Consider the following 25,760-nt stretch of genomic DNA (forward strand, 5'->3'; position numbering starts at 1 on the left):
ATCAGTGACCAGTATTACTCCAAAAGGGTCAATATGATCTTTAAGGCCCCTTCCAACCGAAACCATTCTATGAACAAAAGAATAAAACCAACAAATAATGGCTATCAAGTTGCCAAGTTCTCACATCAGGGACTATCTCTCTTTTGATTTTTACACAGGATCGAGTGTTATCAAGTGGCACACTATCATGATTTTCTTAATTTACTGATATTTCACAGTAAATTCATGCTACTCATGTTTTCCAAGTGTCAGGTCCTGCACTTGGGTCACAACAACCCCATGCGACGCTACAGGCTTGGGGAAGAGTGGCTGGAAAGCTGCCTGGTGAAAAAGGACCTGGGGGTGTTGGTCGATGGCTGGCTGAATATGAGTCAGCAGTGTGCCCAGGTGGCCAAGAAGGCCAACAGCATCCTGGCTTGTATCAGGAATAGTGTGGCCAGCAGGACTAGGGAAGTGATCGTCTCCATGTAATCGGCAGTGGTGAGGCCGCACCTCAAACACTGTGTTCAGTTTTGGGCCCCTCACTACAAGAAAGACATTGAGGTGCTGGAGAGAGTCCAAAGAAGGGCAACGATGCTGGTGAAGGGTGTAGAGCACAAGTCTTATGAGCAGCAGCTGAGGGAACTGGGGTTGTTTAGTCTGGAGAAAGGGAGGCTGAGGGGAGACCTTATCGCTCTCTACAACTACCCGAAAGGAGGTTGTAGCGAGGTGAGTGTTGGTCTCTTCTCCCAGGTAACAAGTGACAGGACGAGAGGAAACGGCCTCAAGTTGTGCAAGGGCAGGTTTAGACTGGATATCAGGAAAAATTTCTTCACTGAAACGGTTAGCAAACATTTCAGCAGGTTGCCCAGGGAAGTGGTGGAGTCACCATCCCTGGAGGTATTTAAAAGATGAGTAGATGTGGTGCTTAGGGATATGGTTTAGTGGTGGACTTGGTAGTATTAGGTTAATGGTTGGACTCAATGATCTTAAAGGTCCTTTCGAACCACAATGATTCTGTGATTCTACGATTCTTGCCACAAGTGCCCAACACAAGGAAATTCAGAGATGATTAACAGCAGCCTTCACTTATTTCATAGCGAAAGCTAGTTACTTACCTCCATAATATCCTCTAAACTCTCCTCTGCATCTGCTTTTTCAGTCATCAGTTTGGCAGCTTTGAAATAGGTCTTCATGAGTAGGTAACCCCTCTTGGCCCCATTCCAGTGAGAACGGGGAATTTCCACCAAACCATAACCCAAAAGCAACACAAGAAGAAAGAGACCCCATGTGTTTGCAGCCGCTATCCCAATAGTCTGAAGCTGGTTCCTAAGGAAAAAATCAATAGCAAAAATAGAAAAGAAAAAACAAACAAACAACCAACATTGTCCTACCCTACCCACAAGAAAGCAACCTTGAAGTCTATGCACCAACATGGCTTTGAAGTTTACAGGAGCGGACTTAGCATCATCTGTTATTCTTGCCTAGGGCCAGTCTGCTACTGGGCCATATTTAAGCTACTATGATTTTTCTGTATCTCCCCATGTTTCTTCCCTCTCTGGAGTACGTTCCTTTAGGAAAAAACACGATCTTACCAACTAATTGAAAGTGAGGTATATGACAGTGTTTACTACTCTATCTAGTACAGAAGACCATTAGCAATAAGAAATACCAATTATTTTAACTTACCTTATGGCCTTTGAATAGAATCTACAGTAGACAGAAGCACTACACAGGAAATACTCACACAGACTTTTTGGAAGATGTTATTCTGAAAACACTGAGAAAGTTTCTGCACTAACTTCGCAAATGCACTTGTAGGAAGAAAAAAACCCCACTGCAAATATACGAGGATTCCTCTGCCATACGTATCAAAATCAGAAAACCAAAAGATAAAGTTCTATAAAGAGTCAAAAAATCCCTTTCCGTAAAAAAGTTAACAAAACTTTCCAACTGCCTAGCAAAAATTAGATCAACTAAAATTGTTTTTTTTTTTAAAAAGACCCATTTCACCTAGAGAAGATATTATGAGTGACAATTTCATAAGAACTTGTGCAAGTGCTTACAACATTATTCTTACCATTGTAAATTGAAGTTTGGGTTTACGGCCACATATATTAAAAATGCTCCAAAAATCAGCAAGTAAGTGCCATAATAGATTGCATTCTCAATCAACGCAGTTTTAATCTTTCCAGTAATGGAGAACCCTCCTGATCTAGCATACGACTGCATAAAAGGTAGCAGAATCCTACGAGGAAAGCAAACAAAACCAAACCAACATCAGCCAACCGGTGGGGGGTTGGGGGGGCGGGGGGAGAAAAAAGAAAAAAAAAAGTAATTTAGCAGTGGCAGGATTCTGAGACAGAGGTGTTTAAGCTAAAGACTGCCAAGCTTCTAAGAAAACTAGCTAGTTATATGTTTTTGTTCTAGAAGTACTGGTCTAATGGCAAACCTTAAACAAGCTGCAGATAAAAACTATACAGTTCGTCTTACTATGAAAAATCTGTGTTAATCGAGAACTCACTACCAATCCTGATATTCTTGACTGAGATACAAAATTATCTGATGATAGGTTTGTCAGAAACCACACATCAATCTAACCCAAAAGCACAGACAATCATTTGCTGTAGCTGTGTATATCCAACAAAATCAAATAATTTACAATATTAGTCAAAAATTACCCAACTTATTCATGGAATTATTTTGGTGTCCTGTTGCCTAAACCCCATTTTTTTAAATCAATCCATAGACACCTCTATGTGTAAATTGCTCAGTTCCAACTATAAAAGTGAACCAAGAGTAAATGGCTGCCATCTGAAAAGGAGCAAAAAAAAAAGTATGCTCAATTTAGTACTGTAATTATTAGAGAAATTTCATTGCTAGCAAATAATATATGATTAGATAGCTCTGTGGAATAGTGATGTATTCTTAAAGAGTATGCTATGACTGTTAAGATGTTGCACTTAGAAATTATACCTATAGCATAGTCTTTGTCATATTTTTTTGCCTTACTTACCATGTTAAAAACTGTGATGTCCAATATACAACACGCCAGAAAATTGGCATAATTCCATCAGGAATATAACTCCATGGTTTGAAACATTTTTGCTTGCTGTAACAATGTAAAGAAGCTTTTTGTTAGTTGTAGGGCCAAGAGCATAAAAACCATTTTCTATAAATTCTCCTATCTAGAAAGGTCTTTGAAAGACCTTAGAAGTAAGAGAAGTAATACACTACTATTTGAGTAAGTAGTCAACCATCAACCATCTCAGAAGAAAATAAACTAAATTACCACTTAAAAATATTTATCATTCTCCTCACCGCAAATAACTGGACAAGACAGCTTTGTTAGAGAAAAAAACAGTAGCTCAAAGACTAAAGAGAAATAAGCAATTAAGCAATTTAAGGTTGTAATTTTTCTTTTGGGGCAGGAAGTACTTTCTGCATGCAATGAAAAAAACATTTCTGTAGACAAAAGAACATTCAACTTTAGTTAGTGCAGCAGGTTTTTAAAAAATACCTAGGGACCCCATCACCTAGCTCTACTACCTAGAGCGTTTAGTGCAAAAAAGGTGTATTAGTTGTTTCTTCTGTCACCCATCTGGATTTAGTCAGGCTTACATAAACTTTGACCTGTTGAGCCAGTATTTTTCTGACAGGTAGTGTTTGCTTCAGAAGACCAGAGAAGTCATGAGAGCCTTTTGGCAAAAAAAGAGCAAAAGACGAAGTGCCCATCCACACTAAGACACTTTGTTTTTTTCTCCCCACACCTGTCTAGGTAATGAAGCAATGGTAAGTCAAGGAGCAATACAGTCAATTTAACAGGAGTATCTATTGAGAAATAATTGGTGTTTTCCAGGGTCAAACTAGTTAAGCCTGAGTTGCAAGTTTTTATGTACATAGCCTATTTTCCAAACTATCAGATTACCACAGAATGACAGGTAGTGTGACTAAAGGTTTCAAAGTTTTAAGACCTGAGTTGCACTAATGCAGTATCTGCTCAATTACTATTTAAGTTAATATTTCTATGTGATATACTCAAGTCATATACTATAGTATAACATCCATCAGCATGTTCTGAAACTACAGGTAAACTGAAAGGCTACTGAATAGTTTTCAAATTGTGTACCTAACTATGTTTTAATTAATGTACACTATGTGGTCTTAAATAAAGGGTAAAATGTTGTGCCACTAAGTCTGACATTTTACTGTTCTTCCACAGATACACATCCAGATAGCCTCTGTTTTGGGGCAACAAAACTGGCAATACATTGCATGGATGTATCAACTGGCATCTTAAATGGTCTCATCATCTTACAGATAACTACACTTCACACATCTACAAGATGTGGAAATAACGAATAGAGGCCAAAGAAAGAGCAGCCATGCAAAGAGCCCACATTTGCTTACATTCCCTATGCAGAAGACAGTGGGCAGGCTCCCGTTACTTTGGCAGAACATAGTAAATTTCAGAAAAGTCCAATTATTATATATATGCAATTATAATAAGCAATTAGATATGCTGCTTATATATGACAAGCCTCACAATTTCATTCATAAGGTATAAAATTAGATTTTCAGGTCTAAAGACTAAGATTGTGAAGGAAAGGTAAGCATTCACCAAGGCGTCTCCTCATACAAAACCAAGGTTGCTTGAAAAGCTTAGTTCTATTGCTTCAACAACAAAACAGAAGAAATATAGCACCAAATTTAAAAAAAAAAGAGGAATATTTAGGTAATCAGTTGGAACTACTGTATAAATTACTATCAACAGATGCAGATGCACTTTTCTTTACGGCTTCCCTCACACTCCTGTATGCTTAGAATCTTCAACTGTCATATCACACGGATAACACTTATTTATTAGTCTTAAAAACACAGTACACTCCTACCATTTCAAAAAAGAAAATCATAGAATACTTCTATGAAAACAGTCTAATGAAGAAAACATATAGCTGATACCTTGGAGCAAGAGTAACGTAAGAGCCATTACTTTCTGCAGGGCTGGAGTTAACTGCAAGTTTGCACCGATTATAAATAGTCTAAAAGACAATTAATTTTGTATCAGTGACCAGAAAAAGGTACAATATTTATTTAAAAATAATAAAAAATTATGTTGCCTATACAGATAATAAAATTGCTATAAACAAATAATGAAATTTTAAACCATCTCAAACAGATTTGTTATCTGATGAGATCAACAAAAAATAAAATTAATTGTAAACACAGACACTGTCATGCAAAAAGGTAACAAGTGTTTAGTTTAATAAGATACTATTTGGAAAATTTATTTGCTGTTTGAGATATTGTCTTCCGAAATTACAGTTGAAAAAAATACCATACACATTTTACGCAACTAAGTAGAAAATCTCACAAGTTTCTTACCGTACTGACATCCAGAGGCAGTATAAATACAATAAGAAAGCAAAGATACCAAGCCAATAATGTTGCTATGATCACCAGCCTATGCTGTTTCTTGAAGTCTCCATACCGATGAAGGAGGAATAAGGCCAGAAAAAAGACAAATACTATCTCAAGGCCCAACGCTGCACCACTCATTATTGAATGTTCACTACATCCACAAAGCGCAGCTCACTCAAGAAAGCCTATCAGAACTGTAAGACAAAAAGATATTTAATTACATTAAAATTTCTGGAAGATACTTATGCAGAAAAGAGTTGTTTAAACGACATTTTTAAGCATATTAATAGACTTCTCTGACTCCATGACAAGAACTCTGATCAGATGAAGAACGAGATTTTCAGCAAGACGTTTTAAAGTACTCTGCAGAAATCAAAATATCATGTCATTTCAATTTTGTAATTTCTAGCAACATATTAGGACAATTCCTTTTCATCTTCTTGATATACAATATATCCAGAAGTCAAATCTCTGTCCTTGAGTAAGACTATAAGCCTAACCTTTAAGTCCAGTACAAATTTCAAAAGAAAATCTACTCTGCTTTTTTCTGTCAGAAGAAATCAAGTAATTTGGACAAAGGGTTAAACGTTTCAAATGTTTCTGGAAAGCTTTGTTAATGGACCTTCCTCACCTATGCATTTAAATTCTGTACTCAGAGTTAACAGAGCATAAAAATACAGCAAAGTATATGTTAGTCTACTTGTGATGTACCTATTTTACGTTTGAAATTTCATGTAATAAGAGGCAACATGCTAGCTAATTCACCTTCCTACCCCTCTTCTGTTCTTCTTCAGAGAAACAAAGGTCTCAATTCATTTGTTATTAGTCTTGCCATGATGTATTTTTGCTTTGCTCATCCTGGGTTTAGTTACTCTGTGTTATAGTCAGTATCGCTAGAACTGCCTAGAAAGTTCATACATCTTCATACAGGCACGCTATTATGCAAAGGGCCAGTGAGCTGCACAAATCTATTAGAGAAAATTTCACTGACTTGTTACATCATTAGTTAAACTGCTTCTGACCTTCTTAATAAGCATCATTTTACCACAGGCATGTCACACATTAAAAAAGTCAAACGAAAAAGTTTATTACTCTGGTCACGTTGACTTGCTTCTCCATCAAGATTACCATTTTAGATGGTTTGATTTAACTGAAATAGTTTTTGCTATGTGTCCTGGTTTGGCCTAAACCAGGCCAATTTTCCTTTCAGTGATTTTTACTGTCAGTTAAGTCTCTTCTAAGTAACTGCATTTTCTGAAACTGACTGCGTGTTTTGCAGACAGTGACTGCTTCCAGGACTGATAACGCTCGAAGTTTGTAGTTATCGCTGAGGCACCGGTAGGGATGTTGTTCAGAAAGGCTCTTGCTGTACTTACTTATTCTTAGAGAAACCAAGGTCACTGCTAAATTCCTCACTGCTTACGAGTGAAGAGCCGAAGGGGGGTCGCACCTGCAGGGAGGAGCGGACAGGGCAGGTGACCCAAAATTGACCAGCGAAGGTATTCCATCCCATACACGTCATTCTCGGTATAAAGCGGGGGGATCACGAGGGTCTCGCTCTTTCTGCTATGGCCGGTGTCCGAAGAGGACTCTGTCTGTTTTACTGCTGCCCCCGATCCCGATCCGTGCATCCCTAAATACAGCTCTCGACCGTCGCTGAGCCCAGTCTGGGCCTTCGCGGAGCCTGCCCTGCAGTGCCGGTTGTGACGTGACCTACATCGGGAGAGCTCGATCTTGGTTTTGCATATATTTGTATATATTTGATTATTCCAATATTATTATTATACTCTTTTTCATTATTATAGTTTATTAAAACTGTTTTAACTTTCTAACCCGTAAGTCTCTCTCTCTTTTCCCTTTCCCTTCTGGGGTGGGGGGGAGGGTTAACAGGAGCATCTGCCACAGGTTTAATAGCCGGCCCAGCTTTAAACCGTGACTGTTATGTATGAAGGCACTAAACAGTGAAAATTTTCTTATTTCCAAAGTTTGTGATGCCAGTACTTCCTTGAGGACACAGAGAACAATTATTCTGTGATTTTTCCCTGAAGATTTGTTTTCCCTCATTTTGCTACTTTAGCATTTAATTTCCAGATAGTGAGAGCAGTTTGTTTACTCCATATCAGCTGTTACACACAGAGGATCCTATATTCTGAAAATAGCTCAAGTTACCTTGCTGTTTCTTATCAAAGATGCACACACTCACTTTTTATCTTTTGCCTTTCACCTAATGTGTTTCTCAAATTATTAGTGTTTCTGTTAGGTCAAAACATCCCCTTACTATCTGCCTGTACTATTTTGTCTAGATGATTTGTAAATCATGAATGCAGGATATCTAACATATTTCTCAAACAGTATTCTAAGCAAGTCCTTGTCTATTCTATTGTACATTCTTGTTTCCTCAGAAAAGTCTTTTGTATTGATAGTATAGCAGCAAATTCCACTCAAAAAATGAATTGAAAAGAAATACTATATATTGACTTTGTTAAGGCAGTACTATCTGACATATGTAGCTTTGGGTGCCCATTATAGCCACACCTTGTGCTATGTAAACAAAAAAAAATTATACAGCATATCATTAGTCACACCTATCCAATTTTTTACTACAGTCACACCTAAAATGCTCCTATCAAAACAGAGGGTGAAAAGTTTTTATGCAAGATGCTACACTCAGTTACTACCATGACAGAACTTCCACAGAGATTATAAACCCCTACTGAATATGCTAAAATAGAGAGAATTGAGTCCTGCCACAACTTAACTCACTTTCAAAGCCAAAAGCAACTTCACAGTTATCAAACATTTTTCTGTTCTTCATCTGGTTCCTATTTTAATCTCAAAATACAAAACGAAAGGCCTAATTTTTACGAGACTGCAAATGACGACAAATAAGAGTTGTTCTGAAATAATGTGCACACGTTTTCAAAACAACAGTTCAAAATTTCTAGACAGAAACCACTTAAAACTAGTTCTCAGCACAAATAGCTTAAATGGAAAAAAATCCACAAAGTGAGAAATGCAGTGCTTGAGAGGAGCTCTTCCTGTGAACTAAATACTGCCTAACAGGACGGCCATATTTGGGACCCATGCTACTAGACTTACTTGTATCAGACCTTAAAACATATTACTACAGGCTATAAAGCCATGCCTTCCTGTGGCGAGCAGCATTTGCTTCTGAACCTGGTTGTTAGCTCAAAGAAAGGTAAGCTCCTTATCCACAATTCTGTTTCTTCATTTTATTTAGACAGGCTTCTCACTATTAGCACACAGCTCCCTAGTATCAGCTGGCTGAAATTCCTGAACCCCAAAAGAATGTTCTCCTCAGATCAATGAACTACTTCAGAAGAGTTCTCTCATACTGCACAACCTTCAACTGCTTAGAAGATGCTCCTACTAAGCAATGACAAAAGTAACAAAATTCCTTACTCTCAAGGGAAGAGCATCTATTGGCATACTCAGTTTCTGGAGAGAAAGGCAGCTATGGATTAATACAAATAACATCAAAAGCCGAAACATTGGCACTGGAAGTGCAACTTAACCAATAAAAGACAAGGACATGCTCTTGTGCAGGCTTAGGATTTTCTTGCTTTGTTTCACACATAGACCAAATCACTAAGTTTTTAATGTTGTGAATGGAAGAGTTTGGTTACCCCCATATAGGACATATATTTCAAAATTCTGACATGAAATCCTGTAGAGTCCAAACCCAGCTAGTAACTCTGCTATCACCATAAACGGCTCCGTTCACATTTAATTCTCTTGGAGACTCCCTGCTATCAACAGTATAAAATTACCATGCCAACTTCAAGACTAACCACGCGCATGACCATCTACATTACAAATGAACTAACTACTCTGCCTGGTACAGAAATATTCAAGTTACTAAATGAAAGAGCAGAGAATGAAAAGAATATACTTTCTCAGAGCTTTTATGTAGCACCAAATTTAACAACAGACACTCCAACATTATATTCTTAAGGAAGGGCTAAAAAGAGCAGAGCATATCTGTGAAGAAAAGTACCTTGGTCTCACTGAAGTGGACTCCAATAACCCTTTAACCAGAAATCCCAGATCAGACCGTACTACAGTTTTTCTCCTTTAAAACTCTGCAGGAAAGCATTTTACCAGCAGACTGTTCATTTTTCAGCCTAATGTCCTTCAACCCTTGCCAGTCAGTCCAATATCACGCTTTCTAATCAGATTTCTGATTGCTGCCCTTTACACTCCCCCCAGCTTACCCACTTCCTTCTACACTCAGCTGGAACCCATGCAGTATCCCAGCTAATGCCTGAGAGGCCTGAACCAAGGGTAAACATCGCTTCATGTGCCTTACTGAAATGTATACATAGAAGTATAACCTGCATGATGTTCCCTTCACGTATTCAGCTTATTACATCCTCCAAATTCTTTCCCTCTAAAAAAGACAACACTGTTCTCTATCCTGTACTTGTGTAGTTGATTGCTCCTGCTTAAGCGCAAGCACAAAACTCTACTTGTTTGTACCCTTTGCCCTCCCACAGGCTTCTGAATCTTCAAGGCATTTTGATTTCCTCTATCACATTCAAAAAGGTCTGCAATCTCTTCTAGCTTTCTGCCTTCTTAAGTTTTAAAAATCACATTATTTCATTATGAAAACTCTGTGAAAATACTGAAGAGTAGTTGACAAGGGACTGGCCTCCTTAATCACAACTGTAGCTGTTCCCAACTGTTCTTCCCCAGCAAAAGCATCCTGAGAAACAGAATCAAAAATCCTATTAAAGACCAAATATAAGACATCAACTGATCCTCTTGTATACAGTAGGCCTATCAGTGAAATAAGTTAGATCACTTCAATAATTTGTCCTTGACAAACTGATACTGTCTTTTACTCAGCTATTATATTCTAGATACTTACAAACAGCTTTTGTTCCAGCTTTTTTTTCAGGAATTCAAAAGGAAGCAGACTAGTCTGCCAACCTGTAATTCTCCCTGTCCTTCAAAACTTAGCAATAAACATAGTCACCATGCTTCTGGTTTTCATATCTTTGGTATGCCAGTCATTTTTTGAATACTACATCCTTTCGTTGTTGTTCTTTAAGTATTCTTGGGTAAAGACCATCACACAGATTTCAAAAAGTTACATTTCTAGAAATCTTGTATATTTCATTTAAAACACTTGAAGAACCATGCAGCTAGAGATTTCCCCGCCTTACTCTGTAGTTTAAACACCATAATTACATCTGAAAAAAAAGTGTCACCAAGAAAGTTATCAAACTATGAAAGGGATAATAAAGACCATAACGGACAAAACTGAGAGAGAGCCACAGCATACCGGAAGAAACATCTGTGAGACAGCATCGGCCACCTCAAGCTGAATTCACAACTCCGCGCAAGTATAAACTGGAAGGTGCCATCTCCAGCAAAATATCAATGCCCAGTTCAATGATGACCTTTTGCCTTTCTGTCAGGGAACAATCTACTAGTTTCTATCAAGTTTCTTCCAGCACATTTCACTTGGTGAAAGAAAAATAGTATGCCACAACACCTGTGATAGGTTTCTGAAGCCTGCCTTACTTTGCAAAACTATGTTGTTAAGAATCCTGAAGTTAAGACTTCACTTTACAGACATGATTAAACCTTTTGGACTGGTAGAACTGTCCCACACGAAGAGCCCTTGTCACTTCATCTTTAAACAAAAAACTGGGCTAATTTCACAGTTTAGAAATCTTAAAAAGAGAAGAAGTCAAGCAACAATAAAAATAATCCCTTCAGCCATTTTCATATCCAAGTCTGCTTAGTGTGTTGTTTGGGCTTCTTTTTTTGTTTGGTTTTGGGCTTTTTGTTTTTTGTTGTGCCTTTTTTTTGTCTTCCTTATTACACATTGACCCTTGCAGCTTGGGGAAATAGTAAGAATTTATAAGCAGATAACAGGCAGACGAAGAGCTTCTTAATCTCAGCACAGTGAGAAAACTATCTAAAGAAACAGCCATGAACTGCCCAAGAAAACTCACCAGAGAAGTTATTCGATTGCACTATTTGGGAGAAGTTACCTCTGAGAGAAATCAAGAAAACACAATTTACATAGCTTCGTTTTTCTAAGAAACACTACTCAGTCTACGTACTGATTGATATTTTATTAGTACCTGTAATTTCAACTGTCTTGCAATGAAGAAAAGTTTTAAATTGATTAAATGCTTAATTGCTTGTATATCCATATTCCTGTCTGCTAATGACAAGAAAAAAAAAACAATAAAATGCTGTGCTGACTCCAGTATTCTCTGATTTGGTGGGCAACTAGGTTCTCCACAGAAGTACTAAATAAAAGATAAATGCTTTACCAAGGAACACAGAGATTTTTGTGTTCAAAGCAAGCAGGGACCATCAGTACAAAACCACAGGAAGTTTATTTGCTTTACATGGCTCTGTCTTGTCCTCTAACAAAGGATATTAAGTACCATAGAGGCTGATGCTTTCATAGCGTTTATGGGAATACTCTGGAAACAACACATTGAAGAAAACAACTTGCTTGAAGGAACTAAAATAGAATCAGATACAAAAGCTGTACAGTTGCAATAAGAATCTAAGAAAAAGAACAGAAATTGCTACCTGGGCTCCCAGACTAATGCATTCACACAAAACAGATGTCAATAAGGCAGTCAATCACATGATTGCAACCCCAACACTGAATTAAGACAAACTTAGACTAATTGGTAATTCAGAGCTTTTTACAAAATAATTTGATTTTAGCCCTTTCAGCAAATTCTTCTTTCAACTTCCTACACATTAATAGAGAAAAGTGAAACGACTGATAAGAAAAAAAAGGGGCTGGTGAACAGGTTAAATATAATCAGCTTATTTTTTTAAACTAAAAAATTACCACTCTTTCATTTGATTATCCATTTAAATATCGTTCAAACAACTGTTCCATTACTTTAGTTAAAACTGGAAATGGTTAACACAAATTCTTTTTTAAGATTATATGAATGCCAATTTGAGTCACATCATTGTCTGCATCCCACAATAGTTGTGTACGATTTGCCATGCGTTCCATCACCATCTTCAGGTTTATAGTTACGTCTCTGCATCGTTATGCAGTAAACAACGGACAGCATTTACAAGCAAGTGGCTGACTAAGAGCGGAGTTGTAGGGTGTGTTCAGAATTAGTGTTCCATACCCACCGGTTTCAAAACAAGCAGTCTGGAGGAGAAAAAGTATGAAAAGCTGCATTACTGAAGAAAAGCCAGTCATAAATCTGAAACATGGTGTGAAAAGATTGTTTAGTTTAAACTAATGTGGTTAGGGATAGGACCGGAATACAGTGGCAGTCCCTCAATTTCAGGCCTTCGCAGTGAAGGTGTTTCCAAAACGCAGGAAAACCTTTAACGGTAAAATGTCACTGTCAGCGCGATTCTGGTCTGCCAAACCAGACACTGCCACTGCACATTAAAGCCGTTAAAGGTGATGATTGTGTATCCTCGGCTTGTAAGGCGCACAGAATCAGAACTCTACAGACACTTAACAAACATCAACATCCGTGCCTTAAATGTACGTGCTTGGGGTCCCTGAAGGAAGGAAAAAAATCAGGGGCTGAGCAGAAAAACGAACACGCCGATTCCTCCGGTCTCCCTCGCCCCCCTCGCCCTAGACACCTCTCAGACACTGTCCCTTGCTCCCCGCTCCTCACCACTTCCTAGCCAAAGGGAGCCCGGGACGTGCCCCCAGGGTCTCCCCGCTTCCGACCCGGGTCAGACACCCCGCTCGAAGCGCCCCGGGGGGAGGCGGACACGGCTGCACCCACCGCTCCCGACGGCCCCGCGCCCGGCCCGGCCCGGTCCCGCGCAGGCCTCCGCCTCCACCCCGCCGTGACTCGGCGTTGCGGCACCCCAGCGGCCGCGGCTCCCCCACCCGACCCTCCCGCCCGCCCACCCCAGGGCCCGAGCCCGCGCCTGCCGGTGCCCTGGGCCGCGTTGCTCCCTCACCGCAGGTAGAGCCCCCTGCTCAGCAGCCAGTCCCTCGCGGGGCACAGCCGCCCTCCATCCTGGCTGCCGCCGGCCTCCACACAAGCGCTCAGATCGCCCCGCGGAAAGCGGCGGCCGCGCCCGGCTCCTTCCGTGTCAGGACGACCGGGGCCGCCGCCGCCGCCATCTATCCCTCACCGCCCGCGCGCCCTCCCCAGCGGCGCTAGTGTCGTCATCGTCACCGCCCCCGCCCCGGCGGCGGGCGCAAGACACTGTGGGTACGGCCCCTCCGCACCGGGATGGAGGGTGGGTGGGGGAAGACCTTCGGGCGGCGAACTATAACTCCCGACAGGCTTTGCGGCGGGCGCCCACCGGCTTCCGGCCGGCTCGGGGAGCCCCGCGCGCGCGGCGGGACGGCGCGGTGGTGAAAAGCGCGGCAGGCGCGGCGGCTCGGCGGTGCGCGGGGATTCCGCCGGTGCGGCTGGTCTCGCCATCATGCACAGGTACGGGGGCGGGGGAGCACCGCACCGGGGGGAGCAGTTGCCGCGCAAAATGCCGTCCCCGCTGGTGGGGTGGGAGAGAGACGCGTGGCGCCTGGGCTGTGCGTCTCGCCACTGCCCGGGCGTGGAGGGGTGTGGGTGGGAGCCCCAGGGATCGGGTGCGGGGGGAGCATGCGTGGGTTCTTGGGGACCCCCGGGTGTTCAGGGCGGGCGGGGGGGGGGGGGGGGCGTGCGTGGATCCCCGAGGTGCCTGGACGTGAGGCGTGCGTGGGTCCCTGCCGTGCGCGCTGAAGGGTGGAGGGGTACAGCGTGCGTGGGTGCCGGGATCCCCGGGCTGCTTCTCTCCCGCCCGCGGCAGACGGAGGTGGACACCCGTCCCCCCGTCTCCGTGCTCCCGCTGCCTGCGCAGGGCGGCCACGGTGGCTGCCGGCGCTCCACGGCCGTCCCGCGCCCCTCCCGTGCGGGCGGGCCCCGCCGCGCCTCGCCCGTGCCTTCCCGCCGGTCCCTGCCAGAGGCGGGCTGCCGGCCGCGGCCCTGGCCCGCCTCCTCGGTCGGCTTCTTTCGCCAGCCCCTCCGCTCGCTCCCTCCGGGAACGGGGTGCGCTTCATCCCCGAAGGGCTGTTGGCTCCGGACGGAGCGCACGCCTCCGCTGTGGCCGCTGCTTGTGCTTCCAGCGCCCGCAGTTTTAATTCACGCTACTGCCCTGGGTGGGGGTGTGGATTACGTGTGACTGTGAAACGTACGAGGAGCCCCATCTTGTGTTGGGTGTCAGCCTGGCGGTACCTTCAAAGCCTGTGTGTTTTGCTGTGTCTGCAGAAAACACCTCCAGGAGATCCCATCCTCCAGCAGCAACGTTTCCACTGGCTTCACCTGGGACTGGGACTCCAGCAAGACCTCGGAGTTTCTCTCGGGCATGGGAGTCTCTGTCCTTAAGAAGGACAAGCTAGGCAATGAAAACACGCCGCAGGACCTGCTGGTGCCATCACCCTGTCCTCCTCAGAAGCGGCAGAAGGTGAAGGAGAAGGAAAAGGACTTTGTCATTGTGCGCCGGCCTCGGCTGCTCCGAGAGGCAGAGTCAGGTACCATCACCCAGGTCCAGATTGCATTTGCCCTTCAGTAGAGATGGAAAGTGGGCATCACAAGTCATTAGTACTTTATTCTTTGCTTTTTTGCTCTTTCCCAGCAGAATATCTAGATTCTGGACCTAGTGGCTTTTGGGATTGGACTGATAAATCCTGTTTTATGCAAGCCTTTAAGCAGAGATGATGTCTGGCTCCAGAACTGTGGCCTACCTAAGCCATGGTTGGCTCCTGCCTAGCCCTGCCAGCCCCTGTCTGTGTGGCAGGGGTTTGTGCTGCCTGTCGCTATGTCTGTCTGCTCTTGCTGCTTAGGACTTGGGTGGCATCTTGGCCCAGCAGGGCCCTGAGCCGCCATTCCTTGCTCTGCCCAAGGGACCCATTCCAGGAGATGTTTTGCCACATACAGACCAGGGCCAGGCTCCTCACAAAATACAGCTGTGGCTGCCAGGTGAATATGGACTATTGGCACTGCTGTCTCCAGTATAATTTTGAAACTCAGGGGGACTTGATTTTTTAACTCAAGCATCTAAGAAGTAAGATACTTGGTCCTCAAGACCAAAGGGATCCAGATCCACATCTTTCACAGTGCAAGCTGAGGTATGCCAGAGGGACAGCATCTTTTCTCCCGTTGGAGCTGAGCTGTGAGCGATGCAAGGGACCCTGCCAGAGAGCTACAGGGAAGGTGCAGCAAAGGGCATAATGCTCCTGGGCTGGAAAGGGACTGGCAGGGAAAGAGCAGGGGTGTAACCTGAAGACCTGGGTCACTTGAAGACAGAGTTACAAGAACCTGGGTTCCTTTCCCTGGTATCAAAATGTTCTTTCAGTCTGCAGTTGACTACGGAATGCAAAATAGCTCTCTCTAGACACTAGGCTGTCATACAAAAGGTGGGAATGCCCTCAGACAACCCTGCTTTCAAATAAGACAGAGTGCTGGGTCATAGGCAGCTGTTCTTCAGCTCCACCACCCAGAAATCTCCCATGTGAAAGGCAACACCTTCTGGAGCCCTGTATCTACTCGAGAGAAGTTGAGCTCACACCACATCCTTTCAGATAATTCTTGGGGGGGTGGTAGTTAGCATGCATGTTTTAAAGAGTAGTTTGCAGTACCTGCTTTTCTCTGTGTACCATGCAGAAGCGTAGCTCACCTTTGGCTCCCTTCTGTAAGTGTGACATGCATAGGAAGGATGGGCATTTCAGTGGGGGGGGGGAGGGGGTGGGGAAGAGGACCCTACAAGCCTTAGAATAGAAAGGAAGTAACTGAGATGCTCTTGTTTCCAAAAGGAGTATGTGAATAAAGATTACTGTAACTTTTTCAGGGAAATTGTTTTTCTATAGCTTTAGTATGTATAGTAAGTTGATGTTATGGAAAGCTTTGCATTTGCTAGCCATACCTAGGTAAAGATGGTAATAATATCTTCCTGCAATGAAGAGCTGAAAGGGGGATGAGTAGTGGGCTGATGTCTGTATAGCCTAGAGAGAGACAGTGGAGGTGCTTTTAACAACCAAGACAAACAAGGCATCCGATCAGCAGGCATAAATGAACCAGCTTTAACTAGAACATGTTTGCTCTTTCCCTGAAGGTGTTTCTTGGGATGCACTTCCAGATGAATTGCTTTTGGCAATCTTTGCATATTTACCCCTAAATGACTTGCTAAAAGTTTCCCTGATTTGCAAGAGGTGGCATCGTCTGTCGTAAGTATTACTTCTCATCATTTAGTACTGAGAAAACCTTTGCTTCCATAGACTGTTAAATGATCTGGTTCTTGTCTTGTTTATTCATGTATAATTCAATTTATTCTGTATGTGGGTTATATGTATCAAAAGATGGCTTGCATGTTTTAACATTAGTAAATTCTATCAAATAGCTTTCCCTCCTCTAAGTCTTTTGTGACACTGAAAACTTTCTGTGGTTGTACACATAGTTCTGACCCTTTCTAACTCAATAACAAGTAAAATTCTGTGCCTTAGGTTTGATGAATCTCTCTGGCAGACTCTTGATCTGACTGGTAGAAATCTGCTGCCAGGCGTGATTGGACAGTTGCTGCCTGCAGGTGTTACTGTATTCCGCTGCCCAAGATCTTGTATTGGGAATCCGTTGTTCAAAACAAGCAAGTAAGGCTTCTTCTGCATGTTCTAGATCCTGAAACCACTTCTCAAATATTCAGTTTCTCTGTGTATTTTTTGTTTTAAGGTCTCCACCAGTAGTAGCATTTGTGCTGTTTCTGGAGTGTGGAAGTGCTGATTGGTGGTTAGGCCTGTGTTGAAATAAGAGGATCTGCATTCACCTGTCAGTTACATAAAACCAAGTTCATGTGATTTTTTTGAAAGTATCAAGCACCATCATCCACTTGCAATTTACATCTTGTTGAACCAAGAACTGGCAGCATCTCCAGCATTTTTATATGGGAAGCTCAATTTAACTCCAGCAGGATAGCCTTTCAGCTGTTATGACGAATTCTGTAAATACCTTGAAGAGTTCTGTAGTTTTGGCTGGTAGCTTAGCAGTAGGCCTAGTGAGCTCAGCAGTATGTCCAGTGTGCAGCTGAATACAACAGTATAATTGTTTTCTGCAGGCTTTGCAAGGTTTTAGTGTATGGGGTATATTTATGGTATGGGGAATTTGTGGAGCAGGTTTTAATGCAGTTTTAGTAACCTGCCTTTTTCCTTTTTTAGGCCTCTCAGAGTTCAACATATGGATTTGTCGAACTGCACAGTGTCTGTTGCAGATCTTCAGAGTATTCTTTGTCGGTGTGAAAAGCTGCAGAACCTCAGCCTGGAGGGACTAGTGCTTTCTGATGACATCATGAAGTGAGTGATGTGTTTGGGAATATTCAGTAAATACCTTCTGCTTGATGCTATCATTTTGTGCAGACTAGTGAAAGAATGCGGTTAAGAGTTGTTAAATGTGGGAGTCTTTTGAAATGGCCAGTTTTAGGCACCTAACAGAGCTAGCTGCAGGCTAGATGAGCTGCCTTTCTTCTTTATCCTCCAAGAGATGAGGAGGAAACACCCCTCTGGAAGAGTATTTCTTGATGGCTTTTTTTTTTCATTCCCCAGAGTAGGTGGAGCCTAGAGAAACTGCTCATTTTTCTAGGGTTTGTGTCCATTGGCTGTTCCCGCAGCCAAGCTGTACAGCAAAGTTACTTTTATTTTCCCATTTCTGTGCTCCCAAGAGAACTTTGTGTTTGGCATACAGTATTTTCCTATTTTAAGGGGTATCAGCAGCTCTCCCACCAGATGCTCGTTGTGCTTCTGCACTATTTCTGACTTGTTTGTTGAACTTCACTTTAAGTGTCTGGAAAATTACAGATTCTGTCAAGCAGACGAACTGTTGTTTGGTTAAACTGGAAAGACGCTAATGGGTGTGCAGTCAACCTCCTGTTCAGTCACATCAGGTGATTGTGGAGGTGCCAGGGACCATAGGTCAGACGGCACAGACTCTGGGTGTCCTGCTTTCTACTTTTGAGCTTTCTGATGCCCTCCTCACACCGGCGGGGGGAGGGGGGAAACAGAGCACAAATAAACCAGTATAGTTTGGCTTTTGGTACTGGATAAAAAGTATCTGAAAATTGGGTGCTTAATTAGGCACCAGTGATGGAATTTTATTGCCTTGTGTACAAATGTAGATACTGGGTGTAAGGGTTTTTCCAGGTTTTGCCAACTGCATGTCTGCTCTAGTCTTGCAAACAAATGCATTCAGGGGGATGCTATTAGGACGTGTTTTGTTCTGGAATAACCTCCATCTTGCAGAGGGGTGACATCAGAAATGGGATAACTGCTTTGTCTTTTGTCAAGGTATAGGAATCTCTAATAAGCCATGGTGTGTGTCTAATGGCATACAGCAGGAGAAGGTGAAAAGAAATTGTTTCCTTTTAAACTTAGCTGGATAAATATGCAGACTTGTCAGGAATGTCAGGTAAATAGGCAAGTATCACTTTCAAAGTTGTGCTGTGATGCAGCAAATACAGAGTTGAGATCCTTAGTGACTCTTACATTTGTCAGTTTACTAAAGAAGCAGTGCTGCATGTTTAACAAATAATTCTGTGCCTGGGATCTTAGCTCTTAAAAATAATCACACATCCTAGCAAGCAATGTTCCAACATTTAAATTTTATCAGACTTCTCTTTTTTTCTTCTTTACAGGAGCATTGCTAGGAATCCTAGTTTGATGCGACTAAATCTCTGTGGGTGCTCAGGGTTTTCTCCAGAAGCCTTGGAGCTGATGTTGATCAGCTGTTCTATGTAAGACAAAAATAGTTTTTGCTATTTCTGCTTATTGCTATTGCTGCAAAAAAGGATCCTTTTTATTTATTTCCGTAGGCATCCCAATTGTACTTCTCTCACATATTTTTTTGTGAGCGTGTTTCTCTTCCTAAATGCCTAACAGTTGATTATTAGCTGAATAGTCAGATAGTTTCTTTCCATCAAGCTATATTCTTCTTTAATAGCAAAGATGTACTTCAGTAGTTTTTCATGAGTTTCCTTAATCATCCTTAAAGGAAGTCTTGGTGGTGGGTAAACTCCATTTATGTTTCTTTGGTTATAATGTAAATTCGATTTTCTTAATGAAAGCAGTATGTGATCTTCACATAGTCAAAGTGTGTGTTTTGAAACTGAAGAGTGGAGTCCCAGAGCTCCCTTTGCAATAAGAGTACAGCATAAATGGCAGAAACATTGTGCCTTTCCATCCATGATAGAATAATCCTTCAGTTAACTTCTACTTTATGTGTTCAGATTGACAGCTCCAGTGCTTAAGCCACCTGCTGGCAGGAAGTCACTGAACTGAGCCACAGTCAGTCTGGGATTTATATCCTGATTTTTCTGCTGACTCCTGTGAGATGCTGGATAATCTACTTAATCTTTGTTTCTGCAAAAGCATGTTTTTATTAGAACTGCAACTTAGTGGAGAGACAAAGCCTTAATCTTTCTTTGCCTCTCATGGGTAGATAATGCTTTCTATTGCTTGGTCTGATTACTTGTATCATGAGCTCCTTAGAGAATGGCAGCCTGTACAGTGCACAGTGAATAGCAGGTGGCAATCCTGATCCTAGGAACTCTAGTGACAATTTAACTGTTTTTTTATTTACATAAAGATTGCCAGCTAAGTGCTTTACTTGTGCTGTTCACTCTGTCTTTGTCCTCTGGTTACATGTACAACACCTGCACACAAAACAGATACTTTGTCCCAGCCCCGAATGGTGATAGGCTATACGTAATCAAGCATGTAAATACAGTTAAGGTCACAGTATGGCCAATGCTTATATAAAATTATGAAGTATTTTATACTAATTAGGATTAATTGGTCATCTGACCAATGCTAATAATGCATAGCCTTTTTTCCTCTCGATGTGAGCATCTGTTCAGCAGTAACAGATTCAGGTCACCAACCCAGAAGCAAGATTAAAAGACTCTCTCTCCATGGCAGTCCCCAGAGAGAACCATTTAACTTCCTAAGATATTACTGAATCATTCCTGTTGGAAGTGTCCTTGGGAAGTCACTTTAATCCCTTGCCCAGAGCAGGGTCTAAATTCAGCACTGGCCAGGTTGATGAGGACTTCCTCTGGTTGGATCTTGGAAAACCTCCAAAGACAGATTCCACAGCCTCAGTGGGCAACCTGCTCCAGTGCTTAGTTATTGTCACAGTGAAATTTGTAGTCATAAATACAGGAAGTTGGTAGTAGGTGTGTTACAAGTATTTTGCCTTAAAAGTGTCAACTGTAAGATAATATCAGAACTCGAACTGTATTTCAGTCATTCTTCCAAACAACTCTTTGTTCATTTGTGTGTAGGTTGAAGGAGCTGAACTTGTCCTGGTGTGACTTCACAGCCACCCATGTCAAAACAGCAGTCCATCATGTTACTTCAAAAGTAACCCAATTAAATTTAAGTGGATACAGACAGAATCTACAAATGACAGGTAAATAGCAGCATGGCAAACCTTTATCCCACTATAGGATAAAGCAGCAGGCTTTATATTTTTTCTTCTGGTTGGCATCTGCTGTCTGTGTAGAAGAGTCATGCACTAACACTGATTTTCATGCTTTGTACAGCTTGATGTTCTTCCTGTCAGAGAATCTTACTCATGTCTCTGGCTCAGCCATGAGGGATGAGATGATTTGTCTTCCGAATTTAAAAATAGTCAGGTGAAAGCTTATTTCATCTTCAGTTGAAAGGTATAGCCCTTACTTCTGAAGTAAGTCCTGGAAGCAGGATACACTGGATCCCATGTTCCAGTGTAAACTCTGAATTCCAGATGCTCTTGTTGGAGCCTTCTTAAGGCTCCAGCAGCTATTGTGGCTGCTGAAGGCATCTTCCGTAAGAGAACAGTCATAGTAACTTACTTGAGTTTCAGCCTGACATGATATCCTACAGATACCAGTTAATTTGGAAGGCAAATAATCTCAGTAATCAACATTAACTATTTACTTGCTAATAGTTCTAGGAGGAAAAGTTGGGTAAAGTTGTAGGGTAACAGAACATGCACAGAAACCTAGATTTGGGGAGGGGGCACAACAAAATGGACAGGAGCATGGATGAAGGGTCAAATGGCTTTGGTGGTAAAGAGAAATTAATTTTCTCAATGAGCAAATGTGACGATAGGGCATTGGCTGCCAAGCAGGTAGGTGACACACAGGCTGTGACCTCTCTTTTTTTCTGTTTACATGTCACACAGACCTCAACGTGCATTCCCTTGTGGGGAAATACACCAGTCATCTTTTTATCTCGGCCCAAAACCCATAAACAAACATGCTATGTAATCTCCTCCAAACCAGGAATTTGAACCTTCTGTTGATCTGACCATTAGAGACAATGTGCAGAGCTCTTCTGTTTGCAAAACACTATCAGTAATTTTACTCTGTTCAATTCAATTACTGGTTCAATGCCATTTATAAGGCATAAGATTTGAATGGTTCACTAATCATAATTTAGGTATTGTTTTCTTTCATTTTAATACCAAAATCCTCTTCCATGTTGATTAGCGCTTCATATAATTTGAATTTTTCACTTGTTAAGTTGCTAGTGCAATTAATTTTTAGGGACACTTCTTTGGACTAAATGGATCCGTTTTGCTGAGAATAAAAAAAGTCCCTGTAAGGTATCTTGACAGGCAGACTATATGCTGTAAGACTTAAGCATGTATCTATTTAACAAAAAGTTGTGTTTCAGTTGTGGGGTTCCAGCAGAGAAAATATAAATGAACATATATGGAAGTGAGTAGGCTGTATAAAGCACATTCATCTTCTTAATGAAAGATGGACTGACTCTGTGTGACCTCTTTTCAGACATTAAAACACTGGTGGAAAGATGTCCTTTTCTCGTCCATTTAGATCTAAGGTAAGAAGACCTGTGCAGCTAGTCCTTAAATCCTTTAGGTGATTGCCAGTTCTATTGTGCTGCAGTAATTACATAGCAATAATGCATGATTGCGTAGGATTGCACAAGCTGAAAATACTTTATACACTAAACCTACTCAAGATTTGCCATCTGGCATAACCTAATCTGGAGCAGGTAACTAACCTGCTGATTTCTTTGTTATCTCAGCATAAATGTTACATACATACACGATTTGTTAACTAACAACAGATCGTAGTCGATAGGTAGAGTGGAAAGAAGCATTTAGATCCATAGAGTTTATGAGCCTAGCATCCTAGAGTGGGTTTAGTTCAGCTCTGATATAAATTTTTTACTTGGCCATAGAAGTATAAAAAAAAAAAAGTGTATTTTGGTTTTGACCTAGTCAATTAAAATATTTTGAAATCTCTATGTGTAAAGTAATTGCCTTTTCAAGGCATGAGTGCTGCTGCAGAATATCTGCTTTCAGAGAAGCTTCTGCTTCACTTGCCCTTCAGTGAAAATCAAAATCCCTCCCCCGCAACACACACACACACAAGAAATGGATTACTTCCATATTGAGCAAAGAAAAAAAAAATCCTTAAGTGGTAGAAAAAAAGAAGTTGATATTCATTAAATATCTCAGCCTGAATTTTGGAAATACCAAATTTACTGCTGCTCTATACTTAAACCTCTATTTCATGTGCTCTCATGTACAGTGATAGTGTGATGTTGAAGCCTGAGTGCTTCCAGTATTTTCATCAACTCATCTTTCTACAACACCTGTGTCTTAGCCGATGTTATCAGATATCACCTGCTGCCTTAGTGTAAGTAATCTCTAAATGGCTTTGGTTTGCTGTTCATACAGAGGATAAGTTAATTTAAACTTGCTTTATTTTGGGTTTAGAATTGCAAGTACTGTTTTGAAAAACTTAGGGGTATAAGGAATTAGGAATAAGGAACTGAGATAAAATAACCTGACTGCTAGAGCATGTATGTACCTTTGAGAATCCAGAGTGGAACCAAAGTTATCTGAGATAATCTTTGTGATGTCAGTTGGTACTCATGGAACTTGCTGCTCAGTGCATGCAAGTGTCTTCCCTTAATGGCATTATACTACTGGTACTCATTACTGTGAGGTGCAGCTGGAGGTTCCAGTCCTGCCAATGACCAGTATTGGTGTCAATGTTAAGCTTTCAATTATGCAGCAGGGAAGGTATAGTCCTTTGGAAAAGTTAACAGAGTTGGCAGTACTTTCTGATTAGCTAATCTGCTTATATTCCTTTTGCTTTTGTGTGCACCTGTATCAGTTATGGTTTGCCACTGAAACACAGCTTAGAGTTACCTGCTTGTGGGTTTTTTCTGCCTTTCATTAGTATAGCAGCTGTCCATCCTAATGCTCTCAGGAAGGATGTCAATCATAAGGAAGTGATCAACAACAGAAAAAGAGGTTGTGAGAGGAACGGGACTAACAAAATGGGAATCTGAAGAGCCTTTTCTGTCGCAGTGTGTGCTGTCTTGATGACAGCTTGTGTCTCTGCTCTTCAATTTTGTCCCATTCTTGCTTATAGATATGCAGTTCACATGATGACTGGGTAAACATGAAGCAATCAAGAAGCCAGGGCTGCGTACTCGCCAAAACACCATAACAAATTGGAGATTGATAGTACCTAGGGGCTTGTGTCCTCTGAGCCACATCCTGAAGGTTCTTCTGGAGCAATTTCTTCCACTTGTTCGGAATATTTAAGTCCAGGGAGATGGAAGGGGACAAACCAGTTTGTTTTCACTCTGTGTGTCTGAGAGAGAGAAAAGCAAGAAGCAATTTATTCAGCTGTTTTCCTGAGTCATCAGTACAAAGAACTAGTTTCAATTAAATATGTGCTTCTAAAATGTAGGAAAGGGAATTTAGCTTAAGTAGTTACCTTACTTCTAAAAAATTAGTAGAAATGCAGTTATCTAGTTTGGGTACAGACTGCAAAAAAAAAGTTTTCAGGTTCATGATTAATTTCGTATTTTTCTCTTTCTAGAGAACTTGGTGAAATTCGAACATTAAAGACTCTTCAGGTATTTGGAATAGTGACTGATAGCTCTCTACAGCTCCTCAAGGAAACACTTCCTGACGTGAAGATCAATTGTTCACATTTTACAAATATCGCAAGGCCAACTGTTGGCAGTAAAAAGAACCATGAGATTTGGGGCATCAAATGCAGATTGACACTGAGAAATCCTAGTGGCTTATGATCATGTACAATGCACTGGATGCGATGGACACAGTGTGTGTAGTGAAGCTCCTTAAGAAGCAGAGTGCTGGAGCACCTTTAATCATAGTCCTGTTATTGTAAAAAGCATTCTAACTTGTTCTTATGCCTTAAGGTAGCTTCGTAAATATTTTCACAGTATTTTTTTTACTTAAAAGCCTTTAGAAATCTGATGATCTGTAAGTAATAGTAGAATTTTTCTTTAAGTCCTTTTTTCCTTTTTACAGGGGATATTTCTTTAAAAAATATGAAGCAATCATGGTAATTAAACAATGTCAGCCTCTAGCAACTGTTGCAGGTTCTGATGCAGCTTTTGTTGCTCTAAGGTGTTCTAAAGGTGCTTTTGGTTAACTCTTCCAGCTCTACAACTCCTGAAATGGCTTGTAGAGGTGCTAGGTATCTTAATAAGGCTTATTAAGGAATTGTCTTCATCTGGCTTTGCAGAATTAAAAATGAATAATGGTATTAAACCTATTAAAATCCTTAATTGAACAATATGTACAGTAAGATGAGAAGCTACCCACTGTTTGTGAGCAGGAAAGGGGACTGAATCTGAAATCACCAAACTTGAAAACAGTAAATAGGGGAAGCAATGTCTACACAAAAGCAGCTAATGGACAGCTCAACACTGTACAAGTTAAGAAGCAGTATAATGGAGCTACAGTGAAGTTTTTCTTTAGCAGGCCACAAAGGTAACACCTGTTTTTAGTATTCTTAATTGTTAGTAAAACATAGTCTGAAAAGACTGTTCAGGATAAGCATCTGTAAAGGTAGATGCTGGTTACCAATTGTTTCATGTTGTGGTGCTAGGTTTTCTGATTAAATTTTTAATCATTACGGTTTTACAGAACCTTAATGTAGCTTCTGTGAGCTTGATCTCAGATAAAACTTCTTAAAAATGTTCTCTTACTTCCTTTAAAAATATGATCTTTCAACTGCAACTGATAAGTTGGCAGAAGGTCTTGCAGGAGGGCTCAAATGGTTCTAGATCTCAGATCAAAACCAAAACCTGGCATTGCAGCGTAAGAGTGCTTAAAGGAAGAGATGCTTTGGTGCCATTGAGAGACATCAATTTCTCTCTTATAATAGCTTATATTTGTAGTATCATTTCACTTGTATCTGTAACACTAACCACTGCTGTCTAGTGTTGCTTTTTTTTTAAGTCTCGTGAAAAGCTGTCCAAAAAAAAAACCACCCCAAAAAACCCCCCAAACACCACCTCCCCCGCCCCCCCCCCCCCCCCCCCCCCCCCCCCC

General features: G+C 41.4%; 2 protein-coding genes across 4 annotated transcripts in view; one reads left to right on the top strand and one right to left on the bottom strand.

Annotated features, from left to right (window-relative positions):
- The window catches only part of LMBRD2 (LMBR1 domain containing 2), a 38,392-nt gene extending 24,811 nt beyond the window's left edge, over positions 1–13,581 (bottom strand). For 2 of the 3 annotated variants that reach the window (XM_068423487.1, XM_068423489.1), the window contains exons 1-6: positions 13,357–13,581; positions 5,365–5,594; positions 4,942–5,021; positions 2,996–3,091; positions 2,060–2,227; positions 1,098–1,308 (exon numbers count right to left, since the gene is read on the bottom strand). In XM_068423487.1, the coding sequence (XP_068279588.1) occupies positions 1,098–1,308; positions 2,060–2,227; positions 2,996–3,091; positions 4,942–5,021; positions 5,365–5,538 (729 nt within the window). In that variant the 5' untranslated portion in view covers positions 5,539–5,594; positions 13,357–13,581. Of the gene's footprint in view, positions 1–1,097; positions 1,309–2,059; positions 2,228–2,995; positions 3,092–4,941; positions 5,022–5,364; positions 5,595–6,776; positions 6,851–13,356 lie in introns of all 3 variants that reach the window. The other variant, XM_068423488.1, reaches the window with a different exon arrangement.
- Positions 13,582–13,722: 141 nt separating this feature from the next.
- On the top strand, positions 13,723–25,722 carry SKP2 (S-phase kinase associated protein 2). The gene is made up of 10 exons (XM_068423220.1): positions 13,723–13,838; positions 14,652–14,914; positions 16,495–16,606; positions 16,883–17,026; positions 17,588–17,722; positions 19,057–19,155; positions 20,704–20,831; positions 22,198–22,249; positions 22,966–23,073; positions 24,274–25,722. The coding sequence occupies exons 1-10, from the start codon at positions 13,831–13,833 to the stop codon at positions 24,485–24,487; spliced, it is 1,263 nt and encodes a 420-aa protein (XP_068279321.1). The 5' UTR covers positions 13,723–13,830; the 3' UTR covers positions 24,488–25,722.
- The last annotated feature ends 38 nt before the right edge of the window (positions 25,723–25,760 follow it).

This window comes from Nyctibius grandis, chromosome Z (genome assembly GCF_013368605.1).
Source record: "Nyctibius grandis isolate bNycGra1 chromosome Z, bNycGra1.pri, whole genome shotgun sequence".
In the NCBI taxonomy this organism is placed as follows: Eukaryota; Metazoa; Chordata; class Aves; order Nyctibiiformes; family Nyctibiidae; genus Nyctibius; species Nyctibius grandis.